Below are 14,433 nucleotides of genomic sequence, written 5' to 3'. Positions count from 1 at the left end.
TTAAATTACATTTTCTAAATTGAATGGCGGCCTTCAGTTGAAGTGAGGGGTCTATTTTTCTTTAAAGCCTGCTCTATGTTAATCTAGGCGGCATTTATTTTTGTTCTACCTTTCCTAGAGTGAACTCATTGGCCTGGCCAGGGACTTACAAATCGGAAGCTAGCAATTACGGCATCTCAGATATGACTCGAACGCGGCAACAATCCAGCCGTTTTCATTCGACGTTACATATCACGTGACCCTCCCGGACGCCCCGCCCACTGGGTCTTGCTCCGGGTCATGGGGGATTCTACGTTATAAATCACATGACCTTCTCTGACAACACACACACACCAGCGCCATTAGCGCTGCGACGGACACTGAAATAACCGAAAGGTAAGCTGGCGTACAAGACCACTTATCACCCGTTTCACGTTCCTTGACACCCGGAGAAAACACCAGGATGATCATGTATGTAGGAGGGCGGGGCGGGATCCGTCGACCTCATGTGGAGACATTAGGTCGAGGCCTCCGTGGCTCCCCTACTGTTATTATTTCTACGTTTTTCTACAGACGTTGAGGGGGACAACAGTCGCCAGACGTGTCCTAATAATGAAGCTTGTTCTAAAAAAAATATTTCATCTTCTCTTCATCACAACAGTCTTTGTGTTCGCTTGCCGTGGATGACAGCCGTAATACGTTTTAATACGTGAGGTGTTGTATTGTGCATGCTGGCATGAGGACGTTTTTAAATTTCCTTGTGCAACCACAACCACCACCGTATGTTATTTCGGTGTCTCTAATAAACAACATGTGCAGTCACCCCCCCCACCCCCCGTCTCCTTGTTTGGTCACAGCAGACCAACGACACTGAACGTCTATACTGTTTTTTGTGTTATTAACTGGGATCTTGTCATGTTCTTGCTGCGGCCGATGGCTCATTTTGCGTTGCGGTTCGGGTGTATAATGATGCTTTATGTACACAGGTTACTGACATGCAGTGACCTGTACCGGTCCATACTCGGTTAATGTTGCTTTTGGATGCGTTATAAACATAGTTTACTGACGGACAGTAACCTATATGTGCCCATACTTCCGCGGTAATGTGGCTTTTGGATACTATTTATACATAGGTTCCTTGCAGACTGTGACTCTTGCTGCAGTTCTGCATTATCCAAACATATTAAGTTGCAGTCACACCAAATCATATGCAATCAGTTCAACCTAATTTGCACGATTTGCACAATATTTTACGTGTGTAAATCTTGAGGCCAAATCCCAGTGCAAAACATTTCTTTCAACCGGTAGTGAAGACAAGGATGAGACCCCCAGAATGCGTTGTTGTTGAAGGTTTTTTAACTGCGTATAAAGACGATCCGACCAGTGGGGATTGGTAATACGCTAGTGTATTTGTTTGGCTGTTTTATTACTGATAATACATTTTTTTTAATGGGCTAGAAATTTCGGATTTTAGGATATGTTTTCTGATTATTTGTATATTGGGGGAGGGTGTGTTTGGTTGGTGGGGTGTGCTGTGTCACTGAGAATGCGCCTCAGAAGCCAGGAGGGCCCCTGGCATGGTTCAGAGTAAAGGCCTATTTGCTTACAGTGATCCGACCGAGCGTACAACTCCCTAAACTGCAATGAAAGCCGCCTTACAGGCTGAAGACCGGTTCTTTTTGTTGTAGATTTAATAACAATACTAACCTTTCCTGACATTTCCATGTTCCTGCTCTGCAAGTGCAGATGAGTTGTTGCACCTCTCTTTTGATTTGCATTGAACATGTGTCTCCACTTCAGACATCAATATATGCAGCATAGACTTCTTGGTACCAGAGACCAGGGTGATGTGATACTTTGTGGGATACTTGGCTAGCTAGGTTTGACACTGAGGGTCCTAGAATACGTGTGATCCTAAAATAATAGTCTTGCAACCAGTGGTTCTGGTCTGGAGAACTGGTCCCTTAAGAGTATCAAGTCTTTTTAATAGTGTGTTCCTGTAGTATTGTCTGTCTACAGGTTGTCTTATAGACTATAGTATTCATGATTAGTTTGTGGTCATCAAGCACTAGTTTTTCTACAGTATTAGTGGTCTTGTAGCACTAGGGGCTTAGTTTTTGAACGCTGATTCGTAGTCTTTCAACTGGCGCTCTGATCGCACTTGTCATTGTGATGTGAAGCACTGGTGGTCCTAGATTACCAGTGTTTCTTCTGGTGGTCTATACCACCAGAGTATCCCTACTGTTGGTCGTCCTTTAGCACCATCTCCGCGTGTCTACGCAGCTCAGAGCAGGAAGGCCTGCTCTGTTGGCTGCTGCGGGCGTGTTGTAAATGTCACGTCAGTTCATCATCCCGGAGGCTCAGGCTGATGACGACGAGCTCACAGACACCCCGGGCTGGCTCAGCAAACCGAGATATTTTTAGTAGCCCCCTCTCGGTGCTTATGCTACTGTGATCTGGAAGTTCTAGATGTTTCTTCGTGGTGATTTGGCAGAGAGAGAGCCAAATGCTGTTTGTATAGATACAAACGAAACACAGATCTGTGTTTCGCCAACAGGAAAAACGCCAAAACCCGCGTAATGTTGTTTCGGCGTGCTTGTTGCAATCCTCATGTGGAAATTCCCTGTGCTGTTGACAAGCACGACAGAGTATTGCTGCTCTGTGATGCATGTGTCAACATAAAGAACAACGGTCTCCACTCCTGGCAGGATGATTCAGTCTGCACTGTACACACAAGTTAAAACAAGACCAAACTCTGTGATCAATGTACTCATTTTAAAACCACCAACCCAAAAATATATCTTGGATCTGTAATCTCGGATTGAACATCTTAAGTAGTGCACCAACTCATAATCACTAGGGTTTAACCACTAGATGGTAGCAATCTCGCAAATCAGTGAAGTTCTTTTAGTTCTTACTCTCTAACACGTTGTCTCTGTGTTTCTCCTCCAGCTGAGCAGTCGCTATGGATTCCAAGTCCGGCCGACTCCCCTTCGTGTCGAGCTCCCGCTCGTCCTACACCAGCCCTTCCTCCTACTCAGCCTCCTCTTCCTCGCTGAGCTCCAGCAGGCTGTATGGGCGAGAGAGGTTGCTGAGTAGTGACCGCTTCCCTCGCTCCACCACATCGCTCAAGCCAGAGCCGGACCTCAAGGTAGGCCTAGTGAACTATTGTCAAGGCTGCAGCCTTCCCGAATTCACAGTCTGGGATGATAATGTACATCTCATCTTAACGAATGCTGCGTGTCTCCTTTTAGATGGAAACCAGCTTGGTGAACCTTTTTGTTTGACGGCATGGTTCATTCGTTCACTCCAACCAAAACAAAAGATTGCCGATTTCCCCCAGCTTGCGCCGCTGGCTGGTGTTATTTTTGAGAGAGCAGATGCAGAATGAGGTCAAGATGGAGCTCTGCTTTGTTTGAACGCGGGTTATACTTCCTTTTTTGAAGCGTTGGCTTTTAGCGCAGTCTTGTTTTTTTTATCAATATTTTTAAGGGTTCTACAGCAGTAACAAACTTTTAGAAATCCTTGTTGGTTAAAAAGCAACACACTGCTCTCATAGCCTGTGCCTCATAAATTATTCATTCATAAATGCATCATCAATTTATCATCGTTTGATGTGTGCCCCCATTTTAGTATCCCATTTGCGATAAATTGCCGAAGTGAAACTTTTCTAAATGTTGCTGCCATTTTAAGTCTGTCCAAAGAGGACATGTTTCACAACTGCCCCTAGAAGCAGGAAGTGGGTCTCAGTCTAATGTGTTCCATCTCCAGGACTCTGTGCGGTTTGCCCTTGCTTGACTGGGGGGGTTAAGGTGTTAAATGTGTCCTAGAGAACCCCCGGCCCCCTTTGACCGTAATGGTGATGAAGAGCTCTGCATCCCCTTTACCTCGTAAGACGCCAGCATTGGTTTCTTTCCAGAAGCTTCCAGTCAGAACATTCCAGAGACCCCCAACCCCCCCCCCCCCCCCCCCCACCCCAACCCAGTCCCCCCCCCCAGCAACACGTTAGGAAAGCTTATTATAGGACAGGCCCGTGTGCGTGTGTGTGCGTTTTACTGCCCTCCTCCCTGGTTCCAGATCTTTCCAGAAGAGTCCGGTCTCTGTGAATTCCCCCCCCCCCATGTAGGTTGTTGACACTATGCAATAAAGACCTGCAACTTGCTCACATAATCTCACTCTTATTAGTACTGCTAGTCAGTTAGTTTGGCAGCACAGTTTTATCCAGAGCGACGTGCGTGTGAGGCAAAGGACAATCAGAATTGGAGTTGCCAAAAAAAAAAAGTGTGTGTGTGTGACCTAGTTTCTAAAAACAACTCTCAGAGTTGCTATAGGCTTCAGAACACGAGGCTAGTAGAATATATTGAAGTGTGTTGTGTTGGTGCAATATTATAATTCCAGACTTCTCAGATCTTCACTGTGTAAATTGAGGAACGCAATGCTGTTTAATTTCAGGAAATTGGTGTTGGATGTTAATATGGTGTCTTGATCTGCCAGTGGTAAAGTACCAATGATTATGTTGTCTTGATCTGCCAGTGGTACAAGTGAATAGGGTGTCTTGATCTGACCGTTGTGCAGTAGAAGTGTTCTAACTAAAATAAATGGTTGAAAAACTAACAACACAATGCTATAGTATTCCCATGCATCCTTTTGTCACACTATCCCCCATTTTAATGATCCAAGCTGACCCCAACCTTCCGAATGATTAACCCAACTTGGGGTGTGTGTGTGTGTGTGTGTGTGTGTGTGTGTGTGTGTGTGTGTGTGTGTGTGTGTGTGTGTGTGTGTGTGTGTGTGTGTGTGTGTGTGTGTGTGTGTGTGTGTGTGTGTGTGTGTGTGTGTGTGTGTCACAGGGCTCGCGGTACCTGAGCTCCAGCAGAGAGTATGGCGGGGGGACCGCCTCCACCCGGGCCCCCAGCTGGAAGGTGCCCTCGTCCCTGAGCGCCACCACCTCGTCGTATGAGAGGCCCTGGGCCAGCCCCTCGCTCCTCAGCCAGGACAAGCTGGTACGCTGCTGCTGCAGGAGGAGGGGGGGCGATGCACAACCTGGCATGAGGGGAGACTGTGTCTACAGGAAGGGTGAAGGGTCACTGTGGTTGGGGGTCATTTGAATGGTAAACATGCTTTGGAAATGTTCAAAGGCATCAGGTGACACGACTACTGTGTGTAGGAGCAACTGCTATCCTCAAATACACTGTTGAATTCACAAAACGTACAGCATTCATACTTCTACGTATTTGATTATCTTTAAGGGCATATCTTCTCATTGTAAATTCGTTTATACAATAAAACGACATCACGGCGTGTATCTTAATTTTTTTGATGATGCAATACAGTTTAAAGAATATAAAATATTCAACTATCGCCCGGCCCTACCCTGACCTCTACCCACTCCTCAAAGACGTGTATCTAGACCTCCACCAAGCTGCCTTGAACAGGCGCGTCTGCTCGTTGACTGACCGCTGAAGCCTGACCTCTGGCTCCCTGCCTCCCCAGAGCTCGGAGCGGCGGCTGGGCTCGTACTCCGGCCTGCTGGCCTCTGACGACGGAGAGTCCAAGCGCGCCAAGCTCTCCTACAGCAGCAGCACTGCAGCGTATCCCCGGAGCAGCCTGGGCTCCTCCACTACCCCGGGGTCCCTGTACTCCAGCAGCAGGCTGACCAGTAGCACAGGTAACCTTAACCACGATGGTATCATGAGACGGCACGATACACCTGTAGCACAGGTAACCTTAACCATGATGGTATCATGAGACGGCACGATACACCTGTAGCACAGGTAACCTTAACCATGATGGTATCATGAGACCGCACGATACACCTGTAGCACAGGTAACCTTAACGGTATGAGACGGCACGATACACCTGTAGCACAGGTAACCTTAACCACGATGGTATCATGAGACCGCACAATACACCTGTAACACAGGTAACCTTAGCCATGATGGTATCATGAGACCGCACGATACACCTGTAGCACAGGTAACCTTAACCACGATGGTATCATGAGACCGCACGATACACCTGTACAGGTGGTAGCTCTGGTACTGCTGTAGACTTGATGATGGGGATTCATATTAATGTGACGACAACGGTAAATGGTATTAATAACTAATGCTTTAAAAGGGACTATGGGTTTTTAACTGCAGGTTGATTACCAGCGCCACCATGTCTTTGACGTGTCACACAATGGTTTATCGTTCAAAGCATACTGAACTTTTATTTTAAATTCAGACATGACTATACGCAGCCTAGTGCGTGTCTAGGTACCAGAGTCCAGTGTTCTGTTGTGATGCTGCAGAATAAGAATCTTGTTCACCCCGTCTCGTGTCCCTCTCCAAGATTCTAGTGACCGGACAGACGCCGCTCTCCGGCGCTCCACTGGTCTCTCCGCTGGCCTCTCCTCCTCCAGACCTTCATCGACCTCCTCCTCCTCATCGTGGTCTTCCTCGCCCAGCTACCTGTCGGCCCGGCGGGACGCGGAGAGGAGGGCGGAGCTCCGGTCCGAGCTGACGGAGCGACGCGTGCGCACTTCTGCGCCGAGCAGCACCTCCGCCTCGCTATGTAGGGGGACACACACACACACACACACACACACACACACACACACACACACACACACACACACACACACACACACACACACACACACACACACACACACACACACACACACACACACCCCTCTACCTGCTGGTCTCCCCCTAACCTACTGGTCTCTCCCCCAGACTCCACAGACCGGCTGACCTCCTCCTACGCCCAAGGAGCGCGGCCCAAGGAGACCCTCTACTCCTCTTCCTCTTCCTCCTCCTCGATGGCTAGGGAGAGCTCACTGGGCCGCTCTCACCTCCCCTCCTCCTCCTCCACCTCCTCCTCCTCCTCCTACCAGTCCCAGGCGCCCGTACGCTCCCTCCGCACCTCCTCCAGCCTGCGCCCGTCCCACCAGGAGGCGACGGCGTTCTCCTCTCCTCCCCCTCCTCCGCGCGTCTCCTCCGCCCCCGCCCCGGCCTCCACCTGGCAGAGCTCCGTCCGTCACGTCAGGCGCTCCGACCCCACCCCTCCTCCCGCCCCCTCTCCCTCCCCTCCGCCGACGCCGCCCCCCTCCTCCCCGTCCCCGACCCCCGCCCAGCGGCCGGCCGAGGCCGACGGGCGCCTCTCCAACCGGCACCTCTTCTTCCGCCTCTTCTCCCGTCGCTCCGGGCAGGACTCCTCCTCCTCCTCCTCTTCCTCCTCTTCATCCTCCTCCTCCTCCTCCAGTAGCCCCCCTCCAACTGTGCCACGCCCCCGGGCCACGCCCGACGGCGCCGCCGCCACTCCGTCTCCGCCGTCGTCGGTGGCGGGCTCCGGAGGGGCGGAGCCTGAGCCCCGGGAGGTGGACACGGTGCAGGCGTTCGCCTTCCTGCGGCGCCGGCGACAGGACCTCACCCCCATCCAGGAGACCCCCCGCCAGGCCAGCGGCAGTGCCGGGGCCGGGGGGCCGGGCTCCACCTCCACCTCCTCTTCCTCCTCCTCCTGGCTGTCCTCCTCGCTGCGGAGCCGCTGCCCCCCGCTCTTCTCCCGCCACCGCCGGGAGAGCCGCGACGAGACCGTGCGGCGGTCGGGCGCGCAGGACGGCTACGACATCCTGCGCCAGGCGCTGCGCCGGCCCACCGTGAGCCAGGACCCCCAGCACAAGTCCTCCGACGAAGAGGACGAGGAGGACGAAGAGGACGAGGAGGAGGAGGAGGAGGAGGAGGAGGCAGCAGGGGGCGCCGCGGGCCCCGGGGGTGTCATCCTGGTCCGACCGCTCAGGGGCGTGTGCAGAGACCGAGGGGCGGCCCCGTCCGGCACGCCGACGGCGGTGTCGGCGTACCGGGACATCGTGGCGGGGGTGGACCCCCGGTACCAGGCTGAGGGGAAGCCGCAGGAGGCCCGGCCGGACCTCTCCAGAGACCCCGAGAGGCTCCGCAAGATCCAGGAAAGGTTCGGACCACACTGACACTCACTCACTCACTCCCTGGTGCGGCCACACAACATTGCGATGCTACTAAATGCTCATATAAGATGCTCTCTGTGCATTACCTCTGCAGCAGGAGACCAACTGAGTTGGTCATGTGATACGCTGTGGCCACACCCACGTCGGGTAGCTACTGAAGCAGGTTCTCCTCTCATGGGGTCTCGCTGACTCGGGATGAAATTAAGGTCACCCAATCTACATTCGGGAAAAAATCTGGCATCCATTTTGGGTCCTGCTCATAGTCTCACTCCGCCTCGGACGGCGAGTTGGGGTTTCCATGGCGACTGGTCATGTGATTGACAGGGCGCTTACCCCGTCCCGACAGGGCGGCCGCGCGCAGCCGCTAGCGCGTTCACACTTGTATTTTTAGCCGTCCGGTTCTCTCCATCTTAGACCGAAACCAGGGCAACGCGCAGAGCTCCTGTCTCTCGGTTCATCGGGTCGCTGTAGCAGAGGCCGGCCTGACTAGGTGGTCTGCATTTATCCAGCGCTTTTCCGGCCAGCGGCCACTCGAAGCGCTTTTCAATATTGCCTAACATTCACCCATTCATTCACACACCGACGGCGTTGTCAGCCATGTGAGGGTGAGGCGTCTCGCTCAGAGAGACCCCTCGACACTCGACACTATTAGGAGCCGGGGGTTCGAACCAGCGACTTTCCGGTTACCAGCCAACCCGCTCCCGCCTCCTGGGCCACATGCCGCCCCCCCCACTAAACGCGTTGTTGTCGCCGCTGTGTTCGTCCCGGCAGCCTCATGCTGGAGGACTCTGACGAGGACGAGGGAGACCTGTGTCGTATCTGCCAGATGGGGGAGGACTCCCCGGGCAACCCCCTGATCCAGCCCTGCCACTGCACCGGCAGCCTGCAGTTCGTCCACCAGGAGTGCATCAAGAAGTGGCTGCGCTCCAAGATCAGCTCCGGTACGTCGAGCCCCCCATCATGCATTGCTCTTAACCAGTGCTGTCAGTCAACCGCGTTATTAACGGCATTAACGCAAACCAATATTAACGGTATTCTTTTTTTTTTATCGCGCGATTAACGCAATTTATTTAAGTTTTTTAAAAAAAAGACGTTTTAATCGCTTGACAGCACTACACTTAACTCTTCACATCAAACAAACCCCTCGCCTTAAAACACCTCTTATCGTTATACCGAAACTTGACCAGTTCTTAAAGGTCCCGACAGGCCACCAGGGGTGAAGGTGATTAGCCGTTACAGGCTGTTTTAAAAAATCTGCCCCTTATGACATCAAAAGTGGGCGTGTCCACCTAGATGTGTGCTGGATAGGTCAGTCTACCAGCCTACCCGGTGGACTGTAGCAAACGTTGCTCATCTATCCGTCACACATCTAGGTGGACACGCCGGCTTGTGATGTCATATTGGGCAGATTTTCCAAACGCCTTCTAACGGCTTATCACACTCACCTGGTGGCATGTCATGGGACCCTTTAACCATCTTAAATTTTATACCAACCCATAACCATCCCTTATCTGATTACACGAACGTCACCATGGGAACAAGCATGTCAGCGAACAAACGGCCGTTCAGCGACTGTAGAAGTAAGGCACACGCTGTATACGATGGCTGGTATTGACATGTTCCTCCCCTTCAGGCACCAGTCTGGACGCCATCACCATGTGTGAACTGTGCAAAGAGAAGCTGCACCTGAACATCGACAACTTTGACGTCAGCGAGCTGTACAGGACACACGTGCAGGTACGCCCCCTCCTCCGCGCGACCGGGTTGTAACGGTAACCCCCCCCCCCCCCTCTCCCCTCTCAGCGTCGACGTTCATGGCAGGAAGTTTAGATCTCATGGTGGGGATGAAGGCGGGATCTGTAAGCACGTCATTGGTTATTAACGGCCAATCAGCCAGCAGTATTAAACTGTCAAAAGAGTTGCTGCAGATGTTACAATCAGCACCGTGAATACTGGCCCGTGTAGCAATACACTTTTTTTTAAAATCCCCTCCTGAAACCTACATCCGCTCGCACAAATGAGTTTTCTTCTGTAGAATAGCTCCCTAGTGAAACAGGAAACAAGGTGTAACTCCACCACTTGCAGTGCTGGTTGCCAGCCCAGGCTCTGAGCGGTCTTCCACCAGAAGTTCTGCTCCAACAGAGTAGGCCTGCTGGATCGACACCCATCCAGAGCCGGTATATATACCTGGAGAGTGGGGCGCTCCAAGGGGCGCTGGGGGTAACAGCCTGGTCTCTCTCTTCCCAGTCGGAGTACGAGTTTGTCAGCAGCGGTCTCTATCTGGTGGTGCTGCTGCACCTGTGTGAGCAACGGTTCTCTGACGTGCTGGGGGCAGCCAACGAAGCTGGGGTGAGCACTGACCTCACTCAATCACACACACACCCTCATTCACACCCTTACGCACACATCGCTCATGACTCACTCACTCACTCACTCACACACGCGCACTCTCAACAGAAAGACACGCACACAAAATTTGATTAATCCCATGTGGGAAATTGGGGACTAGGAATCTCAAATGACTGGCCTTTTTTGTCGTGAATAATTCACAACAATGGGTTTTACAAATGCTGCATAAATGTATTTATATGAATTAGGGTTGCTGCGGTATACGGTATTACCGGTGTTGCCGGTGTGCAACACCGAGTAATCGGTGTTGGCCTCAACAGCAAGTTTTTTTTTTTTTTTTTTTCAGTAATAAAAAACAAATCAGTAGAAATGAATAATATAATTAGAAAATTAAAATGTGTACAATAGGCCACAGTTCTGCTCTGTGCGGGAGAATTGTCGCGCCGAGAATTGAGGTGCTTCCTTACAAGACCGGTAACCATAGCAACGCCGGCAAACAAACCCAATCCCTACGGCCATCCGGAGGCGCACAGAGCTTTTGGCCGTGATATTATGATATATAAAATTATATTATACTATTATATATTTAAGAGTATACCACTTAACAGTGGTATAATGAGCACATACCACAGCCTATCGTTATCTATTGCTTTTATACAACGGTTACTATAATGGCAAAACGGAAGTTATAGACACACTACATTTAAAAAAAAACACCAAGAAAGTCAAAGTAGCTGTTTTATTAAAGAATACAAAAAAGTAGTCCCTCCTGGCTGCCTTCAAAATGCACGACGGTCGCTATGCAACACACTTTAGCGTCCCTCCGAGAGAAGGCTCGGCTAGAGCGGTTCGCCGGCAATTTATCCTATGGAGCAGTTCACTCGCCGTGTGCCTAAGCTTTCGTTAGTCCCTCCATCGCCTTGCTCACTCCCGGAGTAACAACATTTACACCCTCTCCATCATTCAACATATTTTTTTACTTAGTAACTGTTTCTACTTCCAGGCGCGGAGTGATATGCAAACTTTCACAAAATGATTGGGCGTCATAGCAGTTATGTATACGCTCATTATACATCAGTTAGGAACCAATCAGATCGCTGGATTTAAGCCACCCGTTATATAAAGAACGTTATAAGACGCCGAGAATTGGCGCGCTGCCAGCCGCTGTCACCGAGTGTGAGAGGAGAGTTGACGGAGAAGATGGCGGTTGACCTATAGTTTCAAAGGTAATACCGTTTATACCAGTAATACCGGTGTTGACACGAGCGTATTACTCGTGTGAAAATGTCCACACCGCGGCAACCCTAATATGAATGTTACAAGTACAACGCAGCCTAAAGCTGAGCCTCCCTAGGAATCACTGTGTTCACTGATGTTATGAACTGTTTTGTGATTCAAACTCTTCCCCCTTCTCTCGCTTAGTTCTTCAACCTGGCGAGATCTCTTCACGAACACATGGACAGTCTTGAAAGTATGGAGAAAAAAATAATATGCAAGCAAAATACACCTTTTAATAACAGTCGCTGCGCTGTACTTGAGCCCAACTCTTGGCATGTCCAAAGTGTACTGATTCCTTTTTTTTATGTTTTATGAAAATGAGCTTTGTTTATAGCTTGCCCCATTGTAAGGGTATGTCTGTTAGCTAACGTTAATGGAGGGACACGAGGTTATCTTAATTGGGAGACAGTGTGGCAGTAGTAAAATAACAAAACACACCGCGCTGTTAACCACTCAAATTGAAACTAGTGCCAGCAAACGCCCTGAAACTCTTCTCTGATGTGAGCGTAGGGATGCTCTCTCCCCTAATCAGGCCAGAACCAGTCACAGCTCGCTGGGTGGTTTAGCGGCCTGTGCAGAAGCTTCCCCTCCATGGATCCTCTTTGATTTAAAATAAGCAGTGTTCTCCTCCAGTGTGGCTCGCCAGTAGGGGAGGCACTGTGCTGTACTACGCCAGTAGGGGTCAGTGTTCAGACTTATTCCATATTGGTAAGTTGGTTCGGGAAACCATGAAAAGCTTATAAGTCCTGCATTTTCATTCCCAACGCAGGCTGAATGTTCAAATGCATTTTGATTAAGTAGGCAGGGTTACCAAGTAATTGTAGAAGGTTTCCCCACCCAACTAACCACTGCTTGTTGAATAAGGGGCTGAATAAGGGGCTGTAGTAACCAAGGTTACAGCGGCCCTGTAACGGTGACTGTAACATGAGTCGGCAGCCATCGATGACCACCAGTGTGTAGCATCGACTTGGGTGATGCACGGCAGCCAATCTGCGCCGGAACGCTCAACACACACCAGCCTGAGGTGGAGAGTGAGGGAATTAATGAGTCAGCCAATTATACAAGAGGATGATCAGGGGGCCAGATTGAATGAGCCGGGTTGGGCAGTTTTAGCCAGGACACCGGGGAAACCCCTCCTCTTTGCGATAAGTGCCCTGGGATTTTTTTATGACCTCAATGAGCCAGGACCTCGGTTTAACGTCTTCTCTGAAGGACGGTCGGAGACGATGTAGGAGTTGCGTCACCTCTGTCCGCTCTCTCTTCCAGGCCCCCCCGGGGAGACGGAGGACGAGGACGAGGATGAGGACGTCGATGACGGACAGGTTGACGTGGCGTCGGTCCTTGACAACAGGCCCTCTATCGACTTCTCCGATCTGGAGGACGATGATGATGAGGAGCAGTACTGACGGCCGGATGCAGTTGCTGTGGAAACGCAACATGGCGACGGTGTGTGGATGACCCAAATGTTTCCACAGCTATGGTTATTGAGGTCGCCTGAACACACACGTGCACACCTTCACCACACACACACACGGCTGTTGTTAATCTGCTCAAATGAGTGTTCGGGGATGTCGCCTGACAATTTATGATGTCAATTGGAAACTATTGCAGTAGCCTGTTTTTACCAGAGTTGGTGCTGTTGCTGCAGTCAGATTGGTAACTTGAATTTCAAATACTTAGAAATGGGGGGGGGGGTGGGGGGGTGGTGGTGGTTCAAACTAATTAGTTCAAACTAATTTCAGATGGTTCTTTGAGATGTTCGGATGTTGGCAACAGATGGGTTTTGAGTGCACTTTTGCTAATCTGTTTAGTTAATTATAAAAAAATATGGGGAAGAAAATTGCTTTAAGAAATGTTCAACCAAGAGTGCTTTAAAATAAGCTGGATTTAGACAGAACCTGCAACTTCTGTCTGTCCGTTATTGCGGGCTTGAATCGGGCACTGATGATGCATGCCCGGCTGGAGTTATTTGTTTGTGGGCTTTGATCTGAGACAACCTTTTAAAGAAGGGTCATACATGCTGGCAAGCAATTATCTCTTATCCCACCACCCCCTTCCCCAAAGCATTTTGCGCAAAGTGAATCCTACATGATGGGGCCCAATGTAGCTGAAAGACGCTCCAGGGAAACGTGCCACTGCAAGATTTCTGTTCCTCCTGTACCTTGTCAAGTGGTCTTTTTATTTTGCTTCTGAGTTGGCTTTGTGTATATAAAAGTAGTTTTCCCGATTTCATTTTTGCAATAAAGACTAATGTAAACAAAGTGTCATTTGTACTCAACTTGTTACTAGGTTAACTGTAATGGAAAATACATCCCTGAATACATGCATTAATTTGGTTGTTTGCTGGGGCAACATCTTTTAAACTATGCACTAACCATAGAACCTTGGACAATAACATCAAAACATATCTCTTGCAAAGGTGAATTATAAGAATTGATTTGTTATTGTGCAGGACATAGCAGTTTGCAATGAAGTTTTGTCATGCATGCAGTAGGCACACATACTCGCAGGTATCAATGTGTTAAGTATGGATGTGTCGTTTGCACCTAACCCAACGTAAATTAATATAAGAAACCTTTTTCAACACAAGCACGGAAGATAAACTGCTAGAAATTACCCAATTTGGATTGACTGCCTTTGTGTATCTGGCCATAAGATCCCGTCTGCCATCACAAGCAATGTCTTGACCAAGCATGGAAAGTATGGCGTTGATGGCTGTGGCGCTGGTGATCACACACCTTCCAACACTTACGATCCAAGACCGAAGAGCATAGGGTGAGATTGTTGGGATGAAAAGACATCCCAGATGATAATGTACCTATACTGTTCTGGCCCCTGGTCATTTGGAATGATGGCT

The 14,433-nt window shown here is 49.9% G+C and overlaps 1 protein-coding gene across 4 annotated transcripts; it reads left to right on the top strand.

Annotated features, from left to right (window-relative positions):
* Nucleotides 1–231: 231 nt before the first annotated feature.
* On the top strand, nt 232–13,838 carry marchf7 (membrane-associated ring finger (C3HC4) 7). Of its 4 annotated transcripts, XM_030376667.1 has the most exons (11): nt 232–375; nt 2,932–3,130; nt 4,830–4,982; nt 5,473–5,647; nt 6,317–6,538; nt 6,703–7,936; nt 8,721–8,890; nt 9,583–9,686; nt 10,197–10,298; nt 11,721–11,769; nt 12,843–13,838. In XM_030376667.1, the coding sequence occupies exons 2-11, from the start codon at nt 2,945–2,947 to the stop codon at nt 12,980–12,982; spliced, it is 2,535 nt and encodes an 844-aa protein (XP_030232527.1). In that variant the 5' UTR covers nt 232–375; nt 2,932–2,944; the 3' UTR covers nt 12,983–13,838. The 4 variants fall into 4 exon arrangements, 3 of the variants coding, with proteins under 3 accessions (XP_030232527.1, XP_030232525.1, XP_030232526.1); XR_003979337.1 differs by lacking the exons at nt 11,721–11,769; nt 12,843–13,838 and adding an exon at nt 9,990–10,092; XM_030376665.1 differs by lacking the exon at nt 11,721–11,769.
* Nucleotides 13,839–14,433: the final 595 nt, after the last annotated feature.

The sequence above is a fragment of the Gadus morhua genome, chromosome 14, assembly GCF_902167405.1.
Source record: "Gadus morhua chromosome 14, gadMor3.0, whole genome shotgun sequence".
In the NCBI taxonomy this organism is placed as follows: domain Eukaryota; kingdom Metazoa; phylum Chordata; class Actinopteri; order Gadiformes; family Gadidae; genus Gadus; species Gadus morhua.
Note: the sequence above shows the minus strand (reverse complement) of the source record. Positions and strands in the feature narration are given on the sequence as shown.